This window comes from Formica exsecta, unplaced genomic scaffold (assembly GCF_003651465.1).
Source record: "Formica exsecta isolate Colony F162 unplaced genomic scaffold, ASM365146v1 scaffold26, whole genome shotgun sequence".
NCBI classification, from domain to species: domain Eukaryota; kingdom Metazoa; phylum Arthropoda; class Insecta; order Hymenoptera; family Formicidae; genus Formica; species Formica exsecta.
The window spans coordinates 1,501,405-1,522,411 of record NW_021849866.1 but is presented as its reverse complement, the minus strand read 5'-3'; the positions used below and the strand labels follow the sequence as shown (position 1 = coordinate 1,522,411).

At 33.8% G+C, this 21,007-nt stretch overlaps 2 protein-coding genes across 4 annotated transcripts in view; one reads left to right on the top strand and one right to left on the bottom strand.

Annotated features, from left to right (window-relative positions):
• LOC115236707 (acetylcholine receptor subunit beta-like 1) overlaps window positions 1–8,142 on the top strand; it is an 8,652-nt gene extending 510 nt beyond the window's left edge. The window contains exons 2-7 of one of the 2 annotated variants that reach the window (XM_029809319.1): window positions 188–324; window positions 487–641; window positions 1,517–1,855; window positions 2,031–2,408; window positions 2,603–2,933; window positions 3,093–8,142. In XM_029809319.1, coding sequence (XP_029665179.1) covers window positions 188–324; window positions 487–641; window positions 1,517–1,855; window positions 2,031–2,408; window positions 2,603–2,933; window positions 3,093–3,257 — 1,505 coding nt within the window. In that variant the 3' untranslated portion in view covers window positions 3,258–8,142. Of the gene's footprint in view, window positions 1–187; window positions 325–486; window positions 642–686; window positions 884–1,045; window positions 1,201–1,516; window positions 1,856–2,030; window positions 2,409–2,602; window positions 2,934–3,092 lie in introns of those variants that run through there. The other variant, XM_029809320.1, reaches the window with a different exon arrangement.
• An 826-nt stretch (window positions 8,143–8,968) lies between these two features.
• The window catches only part of LOC115236708 (neuronal acetylcholine receptor subunit alpha-7-like), a 220,135-nt gene continuing 208,096 nt past the window's right edge, over window positions 8,969–21,007 (bottom strand). Inside the window, exons 9-11 of one of the 2 annotated variants that reach the window (XM_029809321.1) lie at window positions 20,047–20,155; window positions 19,371–19,780; window positions 8,969–18,997 (exon numbers count right to left, since the gene is read on the bottom strand). In XM_029809321.1, coding sequence (XP_029665181.1) covers window positions 18,830–18,997; window positions 19,371–19,780; window positions 20,047–20,155 — 687 coding nt within the window. In that variant the 3' untranslated portion in view covers window positions 8,969–18,829. The remainder of the gene's footprint in view (window positions 18,998–19,370; window positions 19,781–20,046; window positions 20,156–21,007) is intronic. The other variant, XM_029809322.1, reaches the window with a different exon arrangement.

Genomic DNA, 21,007 nt, shown 5'->3' with positions numbered 1-21,007 from the left:
CTTGGATATGTAAACTTCATGACATGATGAGAGAACGGAAGAAGTAAAGTGTGCGATAGCGAAATAAAGACGGCGTGCGAGTTTTTAATTTTATACGGTTTTTTTAACGCGATTCAGAGCTTCGTTCATCATTTTGATTCAGGACTTCGGTCATTTTCGTTAATTACGATAATCGCTTTACTTGCAGGTCTGTGCTCCGAAGATGAGGAGAGACTGGTACGAGATTTATTCAGAGGGTACAATAAACTCATCCGACCAGTGCAAAATATGACGGAGAAGGTACACGTGAGGTTCGGCCTCGCCTTCGTACAGCTGATCAATGTGGTGAGATTATCTTGTTCCGTTTTTTTTTGCGCAATTGGGAAATAATATTAGTTGCATTATCTACAAAAAAAAAAAAATTTTAATTATATAAATAATTGTACAAAATTTTTGTTCTCAAAATATCCTTGAAAAATGTTTACATAGATTTTTAAAATTTTTTAGAATGAAAAGAACCAGATCATGAAATCGAACGTATGGTTAAGATTTGTATGGATGGATTATCAATTGCAATGGGATGAAGCAGATTACGGCGGAATCGGTGTCCTGAGATTACCACCCGACAAAGTGTGGAAACCGGATATAGTATTATTCAATAAGTATGCGAGAAACTTATTTTTTTAACGCGATTCAGAGCTTCGTTCATCATTTCGATTCAGGACTTCGGTCATTTTCGTTAATTACGATAATCGCTTTACTTGCAGGTCTGTGCTCCGAAGATGAGGAGAGACTGGTACGAGATTTATTCAGAGGGTACAATAAACTCATCCGACCAGTGCAAAATATGACGGAGAAGGTACACGTGAGGTTCGGCCTCGCCTTCGTACAGCTGATCAATGTGGTGAGATTATCTTGTTCCGTTTTTTTTCGCGCAATTGGGAAATAATATTAGTTGCATTATCTACAAAAAAAAAAAAATTTTAATTATATAAATAATTGTACAAAATTTTTGTTCTCAAAATATCCTTGAAAAATGTTTACATAGATTTTTAAAATTTTTTAGAATGAAAAGAACCAGATCATGAAATCGAACGTATGGTTAAGATTTGTATGGATGGATTATCAATTGCAATGGGATGAAGCAGATTACGGCGGAATCGGTGTCCTGAGATTACCACCCGACAAAGTGTGGAAACCGGATATAGTATTATTCAATAAGTATGCGAGAAACTTATTTGCATGCTTTATTAAAAGAAATATATATATATTAATTATTTATTAATTTTTATTAGAATCGAGATATATTAATATTGATGTATATGTGTCTAAACTTGATTAATTAGAAATTGCAATTATTTTAAAGTAATATAAAGTAGCCGTAAATAAAAACAATTAAAAATATTTTCTGTTTGTCGGAGTCAAAAAACATCTTGACAATGAAATAGTCAAAATGTAATTTGCTTTCTATTATAAAATAAAATTTGTTTCTTAATTAATTATATCTATACTAAAATTATATTTACTTTGTTTGCAGTGCTGATGGCAACTACGAGGTTCGTTACAAGAGTAACGTATTAATATATCCGAACGGCGAGGTGCTCTGGGTGCCGCCAGCAATTTATCAAAGTTCGTGCACGATCGATGTCACGTATTTCCCCTTCGATCAACAGACATGCATTATGAAATTTGGTTCGTGGACTTTTAATGGCGACCAAGTCTCTCTCGCGCTCTATAACGATAAGAACTTTGTCGATCTGTCCGATTATTGGAAAAGCGGCACGTGGGACATCATCAGCGTCCCGGCGTATCTTAACACTTACACAGGTGATTTTCCCACGGAGACGGACATCACTTTCTACATAATTATCCGCAGGTACATATTTTCGATTTTTATCAATTTCGTCTTCAATATTAACTTAGCTTTTATGTACAACGGATATTTTGATATGTTTGCATTATTATAATTATAATTCAAAACTTTAATTTAAAAAAATATATATTAGTCCACACATTTCTGAAATCTTAAAATGTTTATATTGTTTTTGCAGGAAGACTCTCTTTTACACAGTGAACTTGATACTGCCAACAGTTCTGATCTCTTTCCTCTGCGTACTCGTCTTCTATCTTCCTGCGGAAGCTGGCGAGAAGGTCACTTTGGGTATCAGCATTCTTTTATCTCTGGTTGTGTTTCTTCTGTTAGTCAGCAAAATTCTGCCGCCTACTTCTCTTGTGCTGCCGCTAATAGCTAAATATCTACTCTTCACTTTTATTATGAATACTGTCAGTATTCTTGTAACTGTTATCATCATCAACTGGAACTTTCGCGGACCGAGGACCCACAGAATGCCTCAGCTTATACGCAAGATCTTCCTTAAATATCTGCCAACGATTCTATTCATGAGGCGGCCAAAAAAAACACGATTGAGGTGAGAAATTACTTTTAAGAAATATATTATTAACAAAGAATAACTATAATTAAAAATTTCGTCAATTAAAAGCATAAAATTAATGTTTATTAATAAGATAAAATAAATTTAATTGAACATAAAAATGTTATAGAGATATATGTGAGATATAAAGATAATTAATTTATTCGAATAAATGGATATTATTTTGTTAGATGGATGATGGAGATACCGAATGTAACACTGCCAGCTTCCACATATTCCGGGAGCCCGACCGAAGTGCCGAAACACCTTCCAGCTTCTTTGGCCAAATCGAAGATGGAGGTGATGGAGCTGTCCGATTTGCATCATCCGAATTGTAAGATTAATCGTAAGGTACATCATACCACGAGCAGCTCCAGCGGTGCAGGTGGAGGGGAGGGCATGGGGGACAGAAGAGGATCCGAAAGCTCGGATTCTGTGTTGCTCAGCCCGGAAGCCAGCAAGGCTACCGAGGCCGTGGAGTTTATAGCGGAGCATCTCAGGAACGAGGACTTGTATATACAGGTGAGGATCCCGCAATTTTTTATTTCTCTAAATGAACACTGTAAAAAGCTGGGCTATACATTTTATGCCATGTGCATAAAATGAAAGGATTTTTAGATTTACGTAACTAAAACTTTCTTTTACTAAATATTTCTTTTCTGCGACATCTTTCTTTTATAGACAAGGGAGGATTGGAAATACGTTGCAATGGTGATCGATCGACTGCAACTTTATATCTTCTTTATAGTGACGACCGCGGGTACCGTCGGGATCCTAATGGACGCGCCTCACATTTTCGAGTACGTAGACCAGGATCGTATCATAGAAATTTATCGCGGAAAATAAAATCTGATTTGTCTTAACGAATCGCAATTACAAATAATGTGCCATCGTTACCGACCGTTCTCATTTCGTCCGTTTCGAAATCGATTTCGTACAACGTCATATGAATAATCTTGCCATGACGGTTGTAAACGTATAACGCTTACAACTCAAGCAGTTATTCAACACACATGTAATTATTTTTTATACAGATTTCTATCAAATTTTATGCAAAGTACAAATTTATTTAATGAAAGTTTCAACTCAATCTGCTGCCATTGTGTGTGTGTATATTTTTTTTTTTGTTTAAAAGTAATAAAATTTTTTACTCGCAAATGTTCTCAGTTGCAAAGTTTGCGCGGGCAATCGAAATGGCATACATTACATAGATAATAATTCCATTAGCGTTAATTCAGGCTGCCTCTACGATTGTTGTCTTCCCCAATGCCATTAACTTCCGATAGCTCTATCGCGACGTGCTTAGACAAAAGATTTGCGAAGCAATCATCGAATGGTTCTCGTCTTTCATTTTATCGGAGAAAATAGATATTTCCAAAATTCTTGAGTATGTTATATATTATAACAAGTTATTTGCTAGTTTTTTAATTTTTACGAGATGATATCGTGTAAATTAAAGAAACATTTCTATTTAATATTATGGTCTTTAAATTAGCAATTCTATTGCTTAAAATAATTTAGAGACTTTATTTCAAGAAAAAAGAGATATACATGGCGTAAATTATTTTAATAATTACGTGTATTGTATAAATTTTGATTAGAAAGAATCTTTTTGACTTTTAATTTTTATTTAAGGATTATGTTTTACTACTGTGTAACACATATATGTAGTTCTATCTGTTTATATATTGATTATAAAATTGTATAAATATCTCATTGGAAATATCATGTTTGCTCCTCCAAATGTAACTACCACGTAACACACTTAATGTTAAACGATGAAATCCGCTTATGTAATATTATATAGTATCCGTAATTAGAAAAAATGCGAAATTAATTAATGAAACTTTGGCAAGATTATTATAATATTTATATAACGATGGTACGCACAAACACATGTTTAGTCAACTATATCGATATCTCTTAATTAGAATACAAATAATCCAATAGTCTGATAAGTTAGCAAATATATAATAAAAAATATTATTTATATTATAAAATAATTCAAACTTACAAGGAATTCACGTTTAACATTAAAAATTATGTAAAATTCCCGCGTATTTTCTTAGGGCTGTAGTTTCATCATAAATTATTAATAGATCTATCATTAAATGCATATTTTCTGTTTTTGAATCTGAGTTGCCGAAAGTATGCACGTTTAATGTATGTACGTAACATATACGTTAACAAATTTAGTATTAAGTGTGTGGTGAAAAAACGGTCCTTTATTTGATTTCTTGATCGCAATTTTGGCGATCAGTTTTGACCAGTATCGATCAAAGTCTCAAATATCAAAGTCTCAAATCTCCTTGTAAAATAAGGTCGAAACAATGCGCATTAACGTGCAGATAGATATGCGGAATCAATTTTGCGACAATGGCTTAGATATAGATTTGAAATAATTTTGATAATAATCGTGCAAATCGTCGTTGCCACATTGTAATTTAGCTGAGCTCACGTTTGATACTCGTCGTCGTGTTGTATTGATTATACGTATTGATAGAATCGCGACGACTTCAATATGCTCGTCAAACATTTGCATCGACGAGTTTCTAGTGACAAATTTCATGCAAGCATAAAATATTGTACATTAAATTGATATAAATTATGAAGGGGTTTTCTCTCGTATCTATTCGCGATGAGTTTAGCGCGCAATGGAAGACCAATACAAGTCAAGGTATAATAAAATAGGATTTTGTTGATTGGAATGATAAAATAAATCTATTCAATATTAAAATTATTTGCATTTTTGTTTATTTTAAATAGAAATTATACTTTCAGAACGTATTTTGACTGGGAAATTGGCCTTCCTAAAATTAAAAATAAAATGATTCAAACTTCAGACTCATACTACATATTTATTGTTATGGAATTATTTGAAATTCTTATAAGTTATCAGAATTTATTGTTATAAAGTCATCTGAGTTATCTGAATAGTTATTATTGAATATATTATGTAGAATATATAGACATGGTGCATACATGTCTTTCATTGTTTAAATTTTTCTTTATGTTTAGATATTTTTATAAATTTTGTTGTTGTTATTTTACAAACATAAAAGTATAATGGATGGCTTTTATGATTATAACTAACTTGTATGCTATGTAATAGAATTTAATAAAAAGTTTCGTCTTAATACGAAATAAATAAATAAAGCAAAAACAGATAACGTTTAGTTATCTAGACAGATATGTTTAGTTGCGGAATGAGCCAATGTATTTGCGCTATAATAACTATAAATGCGCATATATTAGAAAAAAAATGCAAATTCTATGTTCGTTATAAGAACGTAAAATTGTCGTGCGTTAATAGAACATTATAATCATACTTATATCGCATTGTATTGCGTATATTGTACAGAGAAACTGTCAAACGGTCATGTGTTCTCTGATAGAACGTTTAGTTGAGAGAAAAGTTGAGGTCGATTGTTGAATAATGAGGATTCATATGTAAGTAGTGAAACGACCGAAAAAAATGTAATTTCTTCATATTAATTTATAATTTTGTGCAATTATAATTTTTTATCGCATCTCAACGTATAGATAGTTGCAATTTTACATACCTTGCAAGACTCATACATGACGATTCATTCGATTATGTCGAGATTCTCAATTGTTAATTGATCAGTCTTACAGAATTTTTTTTATATAATAAGCAGTTATTGTACGTACATAAATATTTTATCCTATTTGATGAAATTTAATGTTATAGCTGTTGTGATAGTTTCTCAAAAGTATTTACGTGTGTTGATGTGTAAATTGATTGTTATGTTTGTTCAAGTAAAATGAATTTTTTGCCCAAAGATGCTTGATAACGATAGCAATAGTTGATACAGAATAAAAAAAAAAACATTCTTGATTATAATTCTTTATGTCGATTATAGCGAATTGTATGAAGAGGGAGGGAAGAGGGCAATATATATAAATTTCCAAAAAATTTATAATGTAAATTTTTCTTTCAATTTTGGTAAGTTAATAACAGTTACGGATTTTATTTTATTTACAAATTTTGTTTTTATAAACAAATTTACGTTGCGATATAATTCATTAAAGAAAAATTACTGTATGTCCATAATTGATGTAACGAGAATAATTCGTGTCCGTGTTAAAATGCGTTGATTACTGATAGCGCATGACGTGTCTTCCTCGAAAGAAATACAATAATTAAAATTTTTAGAGACCAGGTATACCCTATGTATTTATTTTAGCTTTTTTACGTTAATGAGTTTTATCTAATTTATTGAACGCGATTTAATATAAACAATGACAGTAAAAAAGTAAACATTTCAGCCGGTGTATATGCGTTCTTTATCTATTGCGAAATGGATGATTACCGCATCAGCAAATATATATTATATTATATTATAGTTTACTTCTGCGCATCAAACGAGTTATTGTTGAACCTACCAAGTTTGTACTTTAATATGCATGATAAATAATAGTGATATATTCGTTTATTACTGTATGTTGGTAGGTAAAAAAGAACTTTAACGTGATAGCTAAGTAGTTCTTTTTATAATGAAATAACACATCAATAAAATCATCGAATTTCATACCTTCATGTGCCTTGACTAATATATTATAAAGATATTATTTTATTCCCAGCCTCAACTCTTCACATACTATATAAATAAAGTATAAAAAGTAAAAATGCTTTCTCGAGTTGCCGATGAGAATCCTTTATGATAAATGAAATGTTTGTGCATGGCCGAAAGAAACTGAAAAGAGGAGAGAATGGAAGACGTTTATTTTCATTTCATTTATTTCAACAATTTCATAATAACGTAATAATGTTAATAATATTACAATGCGGCGATTATAGTGCTCACCAGTTAACAGGGATTCTCATATCGATCAACGTTGCCTCGAAAAGGAGCCCAGCGTAGAAATATAACAAATTTTTATTCACGCTCTCTTATATCTCCTTCGTGGTATAGATTTACTATTATCGGACCAGGCTGTTGTTCAGAGGCATAATTAAAAGTCAAGTGAGATCGGGTGAGTTCAGTTCAATTGCATCGTCCCACCAGGGTCTACGGAAACATAGTAACTCATTTCATACATTCTCGCGTCTTTTTTACACTTTCCTTCGTATTCTCGATGGCGATCGATAACGCACACCATTGTCGATCTTAACGATTGATTGTAACGGTGGACAATACGTGACTTTTTTTTTTTAAGTACATAGGGAATAAAGATATAGGCGTAGGTAGATAACGAAGAGAGTTAGATCGCGTTCTATATATAATCGGTCTTCTGAAATCGCATCAGCGCGGTTTTTACGTTCTGTTAAATTCAATAGGTTAGCATTGAGAGATAATTAGGTATAACTCCTTCTTTCTTCATCGTTAGTTTAGAGAGAAAGTGATCTCGATAAAGTTCGACCCTAACTGCTAATAGACTACCTCTGAATCACCCCTATAATTACTGTCAGAGTATAACTACGTCGCTATTGATTACAGGCTAGCTTTTAATATTCAGTTAATCGATTATTAATCATTTCTTTTTATTCATTATTACGAATATGACTTTAGCAATCAATAGTTTAAATATATATAGTTTATGTTTAGTGGTACATGTGATTTTTTTTTTTTTTTAATAGTTTCGCTTTTATTTATTTATTTGTTTGTTATCATTATCATTATTTCTCTTGCGGTAATTTTTGATAATTATTTTTCTTCCTCGCTATTTCGCTAATCATCCAGCGCGAATACTTTTATCTTTTTTTTTTCTTTTTTTGATAAGACAATATAGCTTATTATGGAATCGCGCGTGGTAAATTAGCCGAACGAGGATCCAGTACGGAAGGAAACGAGTATTGCCTGGAAATAACTGAGTTTTACTTGTGTAAAAATTCATTTTTAAATTCATTTGGCTGTGACGTGTTTTTCTCTTATCTGTTTTTTTTTTACTGATAGCGCATGACGTGTCTTCCTCGAAAGAAATACAATAATTAAAATTTTTAGAGACCAGGTATACCCTATGTATTTATTTTAGCTTTTTTACGTTAATGAGTTTTATCTAATTTATTGAACGCGATTTAATATAAACAATGACAGTAAAAAAGTAAACATTTCAGCCGGTGTATATGCGTTCTTTATCTATTGCGAAATGGATGATTACCGCATCAGCAAATATATATTATATTATATTATAGTTTACTTCTGCGCATCAAACGAGTTATTGTTGAACCTACCAAGTTTGTACTTTAATATGCATGATAAATAATAGTGATATATTCGTTTATTACTGTATGTTGGTAGGTAAAAAAGAACTTTAACGTGATAGCTAAGTAGTTCTTTTTATAATGAAATAACACATCAATAAAATCATCGAATTTCATACCTTCATGTGCCTTGACTAATATATTATAAAGATATTATTTTATTCCCAGCCTCAACTCTTCACATACTATATAAATAAAGTATAAAAAGTAAAAATGCTTTCTCGAGTTGCCGATGAGAATCCTTTATGATAAATGAAATGTTTGTGCATGGCCGAAAGAAACTGAAAAGAGGAGAGAATGGAAGACGTTTATTTTCATTTCATTTATTTCAACAATTTCATAATAACGTAATAATGTTAATAATATTACAATGCGGCGATTATAGTGCTCACCAGTTAACAGGGATTCTCATATCGATCAACGTTGCCTCGAAAAGGAGCCCAGCGTAGAAATATAACAAATTTTTATTCACGCTCTCTTATATCTCCTTCGTGGTATAGATTTACTATTATCGGACCAGGCTGTTGTTCAGAGGCATAATTAAAAGTCAAGTGAGATCGGGTGAGTTCAGTTCAATTGCATCGTCCCACCAGGGTCTACGGAAACATAGTAACTCATTTCATACATTCTCGCGTCTTTTTTACACTTTCCTTCGTATTCTCGATGGCGATCGATAACGCACACCATTGTCGATCTTAACGATTGATTGTAACGGTGGACAATACGTGACTTTTTTTTTTTAAGTACATAGGGAATAAAGATATAGGCGTAGGTAGATAACGAAGAGAGTTAGATCGCGTTCTATATATAATCGGTCTTCTGAAATCGCATCAGCGCGGTTTTTACGTTCTGTTAAATTCAATAGGTTAGCATTGAGAGATAATTAGGTATAACTCCTTCTTTCTTCATCGTTAGTTTAGAGAGAAAGTGATCTCGATAAAGTTCGACCCTAACTGCTAATAGACTACCTCTGAATCACCCCTATAATTACTGTCAGAGTATAACTACGTCGCTATTGATTACAGGCTAGCTTTTAATATTCAGTTAATCGATTATTAATCATTTCTTTTTATTCATTATTACGAATATGACTTTAGCAATCAATAGTTTAAATATATATAGTTTATGTTTAGTGGTACATGTGATTTTTTTTTTTTTTTAATAGTTTCGCTTTTATTTATTTATTTGTTTGTTATCATTATCATTATTTCTCTTGCGGTAATTTTTGATAATTATTTTTCTTCCTCGCTATTTCGCTAATCATCCAGCGCGAATACTTTTATCTTTTTTTTTTCTTTTTTTGATAAGACAATATAGCTTATTATGGAATCGCGCGTGGTAAATTAGCCGAACGAGGATCCAGTACGGAAGGAAACGAGTATTGCCTGGAAATAACTGAGTTTTACTTGTGTAAAAATTCATTTTTAAATTCATTTGGCTGTGACGTGTTTTTCTCTTATCTGTTTTTTTTTTTTTTTTATAAATACATTTCTTCTGTGCGTCTTTCTTTTACTGCGGAATTCTGACGCAAAATATGTATATTCGCTCGAATCGAACTCAGGAATTTGTTCTCTTTCTCTCGTCTCGCGCAATAAATTCGAGAATTACTTGGCACTAACGTTCTGCGTTTGAGATAAAGCATATAGAAATTTAAGACAAATATAAAGCTAAACAAAATTAATACTTTTGTTAGTACATTATATGTTTTGCTGTCGATCTAATCGAAGAGAATGTCATGTATATTTTATTTTAACATATAAAGATCGACGTTATATCTTTCTTTTTGCTTAAATGAAATTTAATTCTGCCATAAAGAATAATTAATAATGTCATTATTACAATTATTTAATTTTGTTCTCAGAATACAGCTTATTAAACTTAATGCAATTGCGAAATAAATCGGCAAGGGACATTTCTCTAACAAATTTATAACAAATCGCGAAGTAATTTCGCAGACTCTCCCCGATCCTCTCGTAACGGATTAATTCATAATCGATCCAATTATACGCGATTTCCGCGCCGCCTTATGATCTTTCTCGTTAATTACATTCCTATTCAGCCCTATTACGTAGCACGTTCGCTCCGCAGTGCGCTCGTTTACGCTTTAAGGATTAGCTACAAATTTGGCACTTGAACTTACGCTTCACCTAATCAGTTAATCTAATTTATTAACTCGCCATCGTCGTGAAAAAAGATACGCGCACGAGCCTATCTTAAATACTTCTCTTTTTTTTTCCTTGTTTCCGCGCTTTCGCTCGCTCGCGCTAATCGACCGATCAATCCGGGCAATTGATCATTGTAATTCTGTACAAACAATGGCACAGTGGAATTTACACACAAAACCTTGCCCCGAATCGCGCCGACAAAACGATACGACGATGATAACGTGACACTCGAAATCTGCGTCGCTGCGTATGATGGCACGAAAAGCGTCGTTTTGCTTTTCCAATTCTGTCGTGATGGCTCCACAAGCCATCAAATGTAAATACGATGGTGTAGTTTTATAGCGGAAATATCCTCTGTATCTCTCTGTACAATCGTTCTCCATCAACAACGATTTAACTCGAGATTGGACGCGTAAACCTTTTTTTACACTCGAAAGAATATCGGAATAGATTTTTTTATAGTCGATCGTTGTGTGTTCCATTCAATTCAAAAATCTCTTGCTTGTTGTACAGCTTGATATTTGTATTATTTTCATAAAACTTTTGCAAAATATTTACATTATTTATAATTATAATTATTATGTAACATTTATTATGTAACATTTAATTTTTGATTTTTACGGCAATTGTTGCTTTCTTTGACTTGTCAAATTTTTTTCGCAGAGAGATTTCCTGCAAGGATTTCATGCGATGATCGACGATGAGCAGAACGACGCGATTCATGTAACGAGCAGCGAAATCCTACGCGGACGATATCTCGTTTCGCTTAATTTAACAACGGGGCTGAGCGCGAGCAACGATTTACACGCTATGTATCGTCGATATAATTAAATCTCTGTCGCGTATATATATAATACATATGTACGTGTATATATAAAGAGCGGTCTAATAAAACAGGCAAGGGATCATCAATTTTTTGAACGTCTCTACCAATCCAAAGTGTGTGGCTTCTTTAAAAAGTAAGAAGCGTAATTATGTTTGTTTTCTTTGACAACTTTAACACTTCATTCTCTGTGACACAGGTTAGTAAAAATAATCTTTACTAATATAATTTCTCGTTCTCTCTTCATCAAAAGCATGCGTGTGAATCATTTATTATGAAAAATTCACACTGTCAAAGTCAGCCCAAAGCTTCGCACATTTGAAAAACATTATGATTGATGCGATCATTATCGCAAGATCAAGTGAATCATGAAACGCGTTGAAGTTAAAAATTTAAAATATTCACATATCATGTAATCGTAAGCCTAATATATAGTTTTATTTTAATTTTTTTGTTTTAAATGTACGCATGCAATTATTATCCGATCAAATCTTAATGGTATTTCGCGTTGAGAAAATTACGCGATCGCGATTTTGACATATTCATGTAAGATGCGTGAATGCAAACGCATGCGTTTACTTGTAAGATAAAATTATACGATTTCTCGAAATATCCGGACAAGGAAAATCTTGGTGGTTTCGTCTCATTTTGTCGCCTTTCGCTTCCCGTCGTGCGGCTAGTTTCAGTGTCAGATCTACGAGCGTAAAATTTGTCGCTAGAGCTTCGACTACTTACATCACAGCGAGCTACTAACGCTGAACAGCTGAATGAGCAGTTGCAACGACTTTCGCGAGCGTTCTCCAGAACGTTAATTATATCTTCTTGAACGATATTAGCGCAAACGGGATCAGTTCACGCGAGCGCGATTTACGCTGATGATCTCGCGAGAGTTTCGCAACCGAGAAAACTCGTCAGCTATACTAGGCGACTAATGGCGGAAGACTTTGGCATGCTATAGTATAATAGACCTTACAATAAATTACACACGACAGAAAATATATATACACACACACACATATATATATGTCTCCATCGAATTAATCTCTCGTGTTAATTAGAGGTAGTATTATATATATCGAGAAGTATAGTTTTCGTCGTCAGCCGCTTGGAGTCATCAGGGGATTGTCTTGACACTTAAACGACAGGCATAATCGATGAGCAATCGTAATTATCTCTATCGTAATAAGTCCTTAGGTAAGTCTTTAAAACGCTCGAGTAATTAATATAGGAGTCAAGTGAAGAAGAAGTGCTACGAAACTCGCATATGATTTAACTCGTTATAACCCGTATGTAAGAAAAAAAAAAATTACAGAGAGTAGTGTATATTTATATGGCTCTTTATTCTAAATTGAAGAAAAATTTACGCTTGGGTATAACGGGTTAATCTCCACGTCACGACGGGAATGTCACATCGGCTCGATAAAACGAAGCTCATCGTTTGTAATTTTCGTATTGAATTATTTTATTTTTTAAGAATAATAGCAATCTTTAACATATATTTTTTTGGTACATTTTCTGATCTGCTTTCGATTTTATTGCGATTATTCCTTGCCTTTCACATCGATTGATGGACGAGACGTTCAAAAAATCGCTCACGTCGCACTGCCGGATTTCCTTTTTTGTCGCATCACCCTGTACATCTGCACTACTACAATATCCTATGAGTCTATTAACCTTTGTTTATTTAACTCACATATTTATTCAATTTCTTTTTTTTTTTATCTATCTTTCTGTCCGCCGCAACTACATTAATCGAGAACGATTCGACTCGCGGAAATCGACTTAATCGTACATTAATGGTGTAGAAAGGAGATTTCAACATTTCGTACAGGCAAAGAGTCTCATAGCTAATACGTTTTAATATTATTATTGTTATTATTAATAATAGTAATATTATCATTTATCGTTATCGTTAATTGTTAGCACTAACTCGTTATCATTATTAATATTCTTTTTTTTTACAAGATTACAGTTTATATATAACAGCCCCGCGCGTATTAAGCTGAGTTGTCGATTTTAAAGGCGCAAGTCACGTTAATGCCGCTTATCTTATTCATTTTTTTCTCATACTCTACCCTCTTTTCTTTTATTCAGTCGTCTCTTATTCAGTCGTTTACTTAAAATGGTCAATTTGTACGGAAATTTCCTTATTTACTGCTGCTCTCGTTTAAGTTTTACAAATTAATTTGAGGAAAAACAGTTGTGTACAAGTCTAAAAATAATTGATACATTTTATAGAATTTCTCATCTTTCTTCAAGAAAAAGAGAAATATTTTTCTAGTTATTCTTTGTAACTCCAAATTTAGAATTAAAAAAATTAAAGTTAAAATATATTATATTAAAAAAACATTAAATTTGCATACGAGAATTAATTGCGCCATGTAATTATTTATATAAAAACATATACCAATGTACGTATATATTAATTTATCAAATATGAAATAATGAAAGCTAATTAAAACTTTTGAAATTGAAAAATTCTACTTTTTATTTGTATAAGTTAAAAAAAAAGGTAATAATAAATTGATTAATGTCCTTTTAATTTAATCTATCTCACCGAATAAGTAGTAAATTTTTCAGACTTATAACCATCCATTATTCTCGCCTACTAAAGCATAGGCGGATCACACCATGCCTGAGTACGTTTGCTGCGTTATCTTCGGAAAACTGTCTATATCGAGTTCAAGGAGGTGGAAACTTTTCGCGCAAAGTGTGTCACGTTCCGCCTGAATTTTAAAATCCACTTTTATACGAATTTGTAATGTTCAAGAATTTGCTGATTCCTGAGAATCTCTTTCAGCAAGAAAGATCATCGATGGTAATAGTTCTTCTTCTTTTGGTTTCTCGTCGCGGAAATCGCGGGAAGAAGCCCATTATATTGTATAACAATGTAATCGTTTGAATTTTGTATACTATAAAACTGAACAACTATGCATCACGGCGTGAAGAAAGATTTCAGAGAATCTGGCATATTATATCAGATTTATTTAACTTAGCCATGAGCATCAGTTTTAATCTCTGTTATTTATTCGTTATTGTGCAATAGATTCAAAATCTTATCCTTTCTTGATACAAAGTTGCATCATTCTATACCGGAAATCTCGCGTTGTTTCGTTTTTACCTATATTTTTTATCGTCAAAAACTTCTAGCTACTTCCGCGTAAAGGGAAAAATCGGTTGTTTCTACCGTCGCTCGCGGTGCGCTTATTAATTTATAGGAAAATAAATCAGCAGTCGTTAGCGACGAATTACAGTGAGCAATTTTCTGTCTTCGACGTAAATCTCATTACGATATGTGATAATACACATTTACAAGTATAATTATAGAACAAGTATCGTCGTACAGTATCGCGTATCGTGGTAAAACGTATTATTTTCTTTTTTTTTTACTATCTAATCGTTAAATCTTGATTATACATTAAAATCACGCGTTTGCTTCGCTAACACGACTTTTTGATACCCGTAATGTTCTAGGACTCGTAATCCATATATATCGCTGCTTCTAGATTAATTTTGCACTTGCGATGTAATTAATCGCAGTGCCAGTGTAATTAATCTCGATCTGATACGCGTATTATTTTTTGCGTATAACAATTGCGGTTAAATTCGCAAATTTAGAGCGAACAAGCAAAGGCTTCATTAATTAAGAAGCCCTACTTTCGACGCGATAGCAATGAAATTACTCCTTTTTAATGTACTGAATGACTTGAAATAATGTGGCAATATTTTAAGAACGCACATATATCTTACTAACAATAAATATGAAAAAATTGATTACATTAATAAGAAACAGCCTTTGTATTGCGATCTTAAAGATAATCATCATTTTAAAGAAAGAAGTAACTAGATAGAATGGGACATGAAGTTTAGCCACATCTTTCTACTTTGTAAAAAAAAACTGATGGCGCATTTTCCTGCATGCCCTTAATTGCAATAAATCGGCATTGTTAATCATCTTTCCACCAACTTGAACTACAGCAAACGCACGTAAAAAGGAACGATGGAGCCGGACATATTCCTGCAGCGACAAAAATTATTAGGGCATTGAAAATCCTCTATTTTACATCTTTCTTTAAAAACAACACACAATGGCATTTTGTAGCTTGAAAATAAATGTCTTTTTATTTGAATCGTAATATTTGAATAGCTTATTCTAATTTTTATTATGTTATCGAGTTAATGAAAGACTGATATTAAGCCGCATGTTAATTTTTATCGCATAAAGGATGACTCTTCCGGCATTAAAATGTATGTATCGATGTCTCGAACTATGCATCTTTTTTTGGCGAATTATTTCTTTGATTTCTTGTTAACTAGTGATTATAGTGATAAACTTATAGTGATTAACCGCGTTTTTCTCGTCTATGTAATGTAATGTACTCTCTATCTCCCTTACGAGTTTAATGCAATACAATTCGACATTATTCTGTTTATATCTTTTATTTTTTTAATCGTTCGCGCGCTAGAGATCAAAACACACCGTTTTATAGTTTTTATCGTACTTCTATGCGTAATTCAGCCCGCAACGCAACATGATCAACAACGGTTTATTACTTTAATAATCTTTAATAGTACATATTTAAAAGATAACGTGATTGGTTGTCGCGTATCCAGTGCCGATAGCTGAAAAATGTACAATACGACTTGAGTTCGTCTCTCCGATGTCTCGTCGAGACGGCGTCCGCCTACGTGTCTGTCCGTGAGCAAGAGCAACTTCCTTTCTTTATCGGTCGCCATCCCACGTTGCTTTTTCTTTCTCCTATCGTGACTAATCGACTTCGTCGCTCCCGCGATTTTCTACCACAACTCTCGAGCGGCTTGTAAATTAATAGAGAACGCGACGCGTATTAATTTTTTAAATGTACTTAAAAGTAAAGTCATGTTTCTCTATTGTTCCTTGCGGATGAAAGAAATATTTGTCGCAAACCAACACCTTGATCGTAATATTTAACATTGCGATATTGATATATGTATAGAATAGTTTTTCAATTTTTGCAATCGCGCGATACTTAATGTTTATCAGCGGAAATGCGCTGCGATTTTTTTTGAAGATGCGGTAACAAAACGCGAGGGACGTTGAAATCACATTTTTTCTCTAATATAAAAGAAATTAAAGTTCCATTTTTAACTTTTGCGTTCTTAAACGGTTTTTCGATGTCAGAAAGAAGGTACATTATTTCCGCGATAATGATTCTTGTAATGGAATTCTTATAGGAAAGAGAAAGATTGATGCACGTCAGACAAAAAGGTACATTAGTGTTTCTATTTACTGTGTACCAGAAAGTGTAAGTGTGTCCGCGTAAATCCGCATTTTATCTACGTGTAATGCGAGAGATAATGATCCACTTTCTCAATGCACATTCAACGGTAAATGTACCCGTCTTGTTTTTTCAAATTTAAAACTCGAGAACAATTTGTCAAACAACTCGACGGTTGTTTGATTCTCGAAACGTAGAAACTAGATATAAAACTGTGTTTAACGTTAAATACGGCTGTTTAATATTTCGATACACATGAAATTTTTTATTCAAAATAGACCAGATATTAGCGTTAAATGTGCGACGAGAATGCAAATCGATGATACAAACAATTCGCACGCGTTTGCGGACACTAGGGAAAGGAAGTGCGTTGCGCTCGAAACACTGAATCAGTTCAAGCAAAAATTTTATCGAACAACCACACAATCGTCCTTCATTTTTCTGCGCCCGCTTTCTACGTCCTTCCACAGTGTCCTTCGGATTTTTTTTCTCTCTTCTCTCTTCTCTCCCCGAGAGACTATTTATGTTATATGACCGCCGCTTTTAAATCGTAGTACAAATTCCCCGTTTATTAAGTCGTCGTCGATTTTTACATACTAATGATACGGATAAGAAAATTCACTGGCATTATTTGAATCACCTTGGCAGTTCATCATGTGTATTCTGAGAGTGTATGCGTGTGCGTTTTACCTCTAAAGCCCATTCCTTCTTCTCCTTCGTCTCGTTTCTCTTTTTTTATCATCGTTTTCTTTTCTGTTTCTTTTCGTCATTTAGTTTTATACAGCTCAAAAGAATTGGTGATCGTCGCCTGTATTTCCAATCGCTTCTATTCGCATATCGCCCTAGACGAGAACCATTGTCAAATTACATATAGTAATCCCCGAATCTCTTTTCTGTTGCTTATATATTTTCAAGAATTTTAAAATCAAATATTTTAAAACTTTGATTTTATATCAATTTTTTTTAGCATGCTATCATTTATATTTATATTTCTCATTTATTTTATATAATTGTGTATATCATTAAGAATTTTTCCAAAGTTCTTCGAGATACTCGAATTTAATTCTTCACGAAATTCATTTAGGTTGTTACATCCGCTACAAGGGTCTCTTAACGCTAACAATACTGATCCTTGTGTACATTCGGAGATTTCTACATCGTATTAACTTTGGGCTGCATCGGAGTATTTTTAACTCATTGGCAAATCACGCTTCCGTGCGTATCGTCGCTCGTATGATGTTACGTGCATTTGTATGTATGTGTATGTGTGGTACATCCCTAAGTAGTAGTCGCGGAGGACAGACTCGTCTCGATTCGACCGATTACGTTTTTACCCCGGTGAAAACGTAATTGAATTTTGTATAGAACTAATCGTTTAATTCTCGTTCGAGAAAATGTATGTACCATTTCAGCTATACAAGGCGTTTTCGGCTACCTTGTTCGACTGCTCTCAGGGATGCGTGTAACAAACCAATGTACATGTCTTCGCATACGTGTGTCTCGTACTCCCCGCGTGTCCCCGTGTACGTGTCCCTTTGCTCTTGCGCGCGCGAGCTCGCGCTGTCTTGAAAACGGTGTGTCAACGTGTTTCGCTAAGGCGTCCTCGTGGGATAATTATATACGATAAAGTTTTTTACCGTTACTATTACGTAATTATTATTAATACTATTATCGTTATTCTCATTATCGATAGCGTTATTATTTTCATTTTTACTGGTATTAGTATATATATCATAAAGAAACGAAGTTACTCCCCGTATTGCTTTCTTCCTAACGCGCAGGTCTCCGAAACGAAGCGGCATGCGAACCCGGAGGCGAGCACCCTCGTGGCCGATCCGGCAGAATCCGGTTAACGGGAAGGGCGGGTGCTTCGCTGGAGCGAAGATGACCGTCGGCGAGATCCTCGTCAGCCCCGGAACCACCGGCGGCAGACTGGCTTTTCTGAATCACGTGACGATAATGTGCGGCGCCGATAGCAGGACGGTGATGGTAGCGATGATGGTGAACAGAGTAAAAATGATTAGGCACATCCTATCGATCACCATCGCCGCGAACTTCCAATCGTTCGTGATCTTCGTGTTCTCATCCTCGGCCTTTAGCTGATTCGTTATTATCTGAAACGAGAGATTGCTTTTTTCGTTGAAAATGTAATGATCGGATAGCGTTGATCTTTTCAATTCTTGGCTGTTTCAAACTTTAGATATTTGAGATCAAGTCGAATTACTTAGAGTTTTGGGCTTGGAGCTATAAACTTATTGATATTTTCGGAATTTTGAATTATTACAATTTTTGAAGTTTAGAGAGATTGAGACGTTAGGTTCTAAAAGCTTGAAGCATTACATTTTATCCATCTTGTGATTATAAATTTAGAATCTTTGGACCATAGAATAAAATAATTAAATAATATCAAAAAAATTTTCAAAACCGAGGAAATTATCTCTGAAGATTTTTCAGATTACTTGTCGAATCGTTGGATCGAACCGTTACCTTAATCTCCTTCAGGATTAGCACAAGCTCGTAACGAGCGCAGAAGCATGCGTTCTGGAGTATCGTTTCGACCTGCGGCCCTGACGCGTCTTGCGGATGTGGGTGATGGTGCGGCGTATGCGAGATCTGGTGGCCTGGTGTCATGGGGTACGATGAGTGCGGCAGCGCCGTCGCGTGCTGATGGTGCGGCGTCGTGGGTGCGTGGCTGTGATGATGATGGGGTGTCGTGTGTATGTGACTGTGGCCGTGACCCATCGCGTGCGCGTGGTGCGGCCCGGGCGTGCTATACACGTTGTTCAGCAGATTATTGTGAGACGCCAACGCGTTGTCGTCCAGGTCCAGGACGTTCGCCAACAGAGACTTACTACTCCTCTGGTGGAGCTCCAGATCGCCATACGACTTGCTCGCACCTGGCATATCCAGAGAAAAATTGTTAGTCGTTAAATTAGAGAAAAGTTATGTAATTGCAGTAATTATGTAATTATTAACACTGTGGGAGAGAGGAAGCGGGAAATCATTAAAAAGAAAATGCATGTCAAATTTCGATGAGAAAAAACTCACAATTAAATTATTCACATAAATTATTCACATATTGTAATCAGAGATAAATTGCTTAAATTTAATTAATATATTTCTATTAAAAAAAATTCTTTTTTTACTTTTAAGATGATCTTACCCGTAACCGGAGATGGCTTCTGAGATTTATGTACTTCCTTGTCCTCGTCTTGCTCTGGCCTCGACATACGGAGTATACAAGGCAGCCAGTATAGGAAAACTACCCTAATCTGTAACGCATTTTAATTAACAATATAATTCAATATTCGTAATTATCTATTGGTTACTATATTAATGTGAACAAATTTTCAAAATCGCATAAATTCGCGACTTTCAAGAGAAAAGCTACGTTAATTTAAGACAACTTGCATGTGCGCATATTATCCGCTTGCGGAAATCTAATCGCGCGAGTAATCAATTTCCGAAATTTACATCATAATTAAAATGACGTCTGATGAGAAATTCGATAATGCAACGTGATTTATATCGCGACGCGCATTCGGTGGAATGGCCCTTAATTATTCGCCTATAAAATTCCCAATTTATCCGCGATGAAAAGAGAGCATTGCATCGGTCTCAGCGGCGGCATGCACTATATTTTAATTAAATCATAATTATCTGCCGATATATGCAGAAGTCATATAGCATTGATAACGAATTAAAATATTCAGCTTTAATAAAATTGTTTTTGTCATATCCTCTTTTACGCGGATGAAAATAACATTAACAAATTGTTTGGTTAATACATTTCAGAGATATAAATCCAGAGAATAAATAATATCAATTAATTCTAGAAATAATTAAAAAATCTATACGGATAAATCGAACAATTTAACCAAACGAGTAAAACAGAGACCTTCAATAATATTTTATGTAAATTATTGTTGGCTACCGATTTTATATTGACCAGTTATATTAATATGGATTAGTTTATATGATTAATTTTATAACAACAAAGTCTGTTATTTGTTTCATCCCATTATCTTCATTCAATTATTACTAATTTTGTTGCCGATAATTTATGCGATTCTGGATTAACTGTGTATTTGTAAATTTAGAATATTTTAAGCAAACTATATATA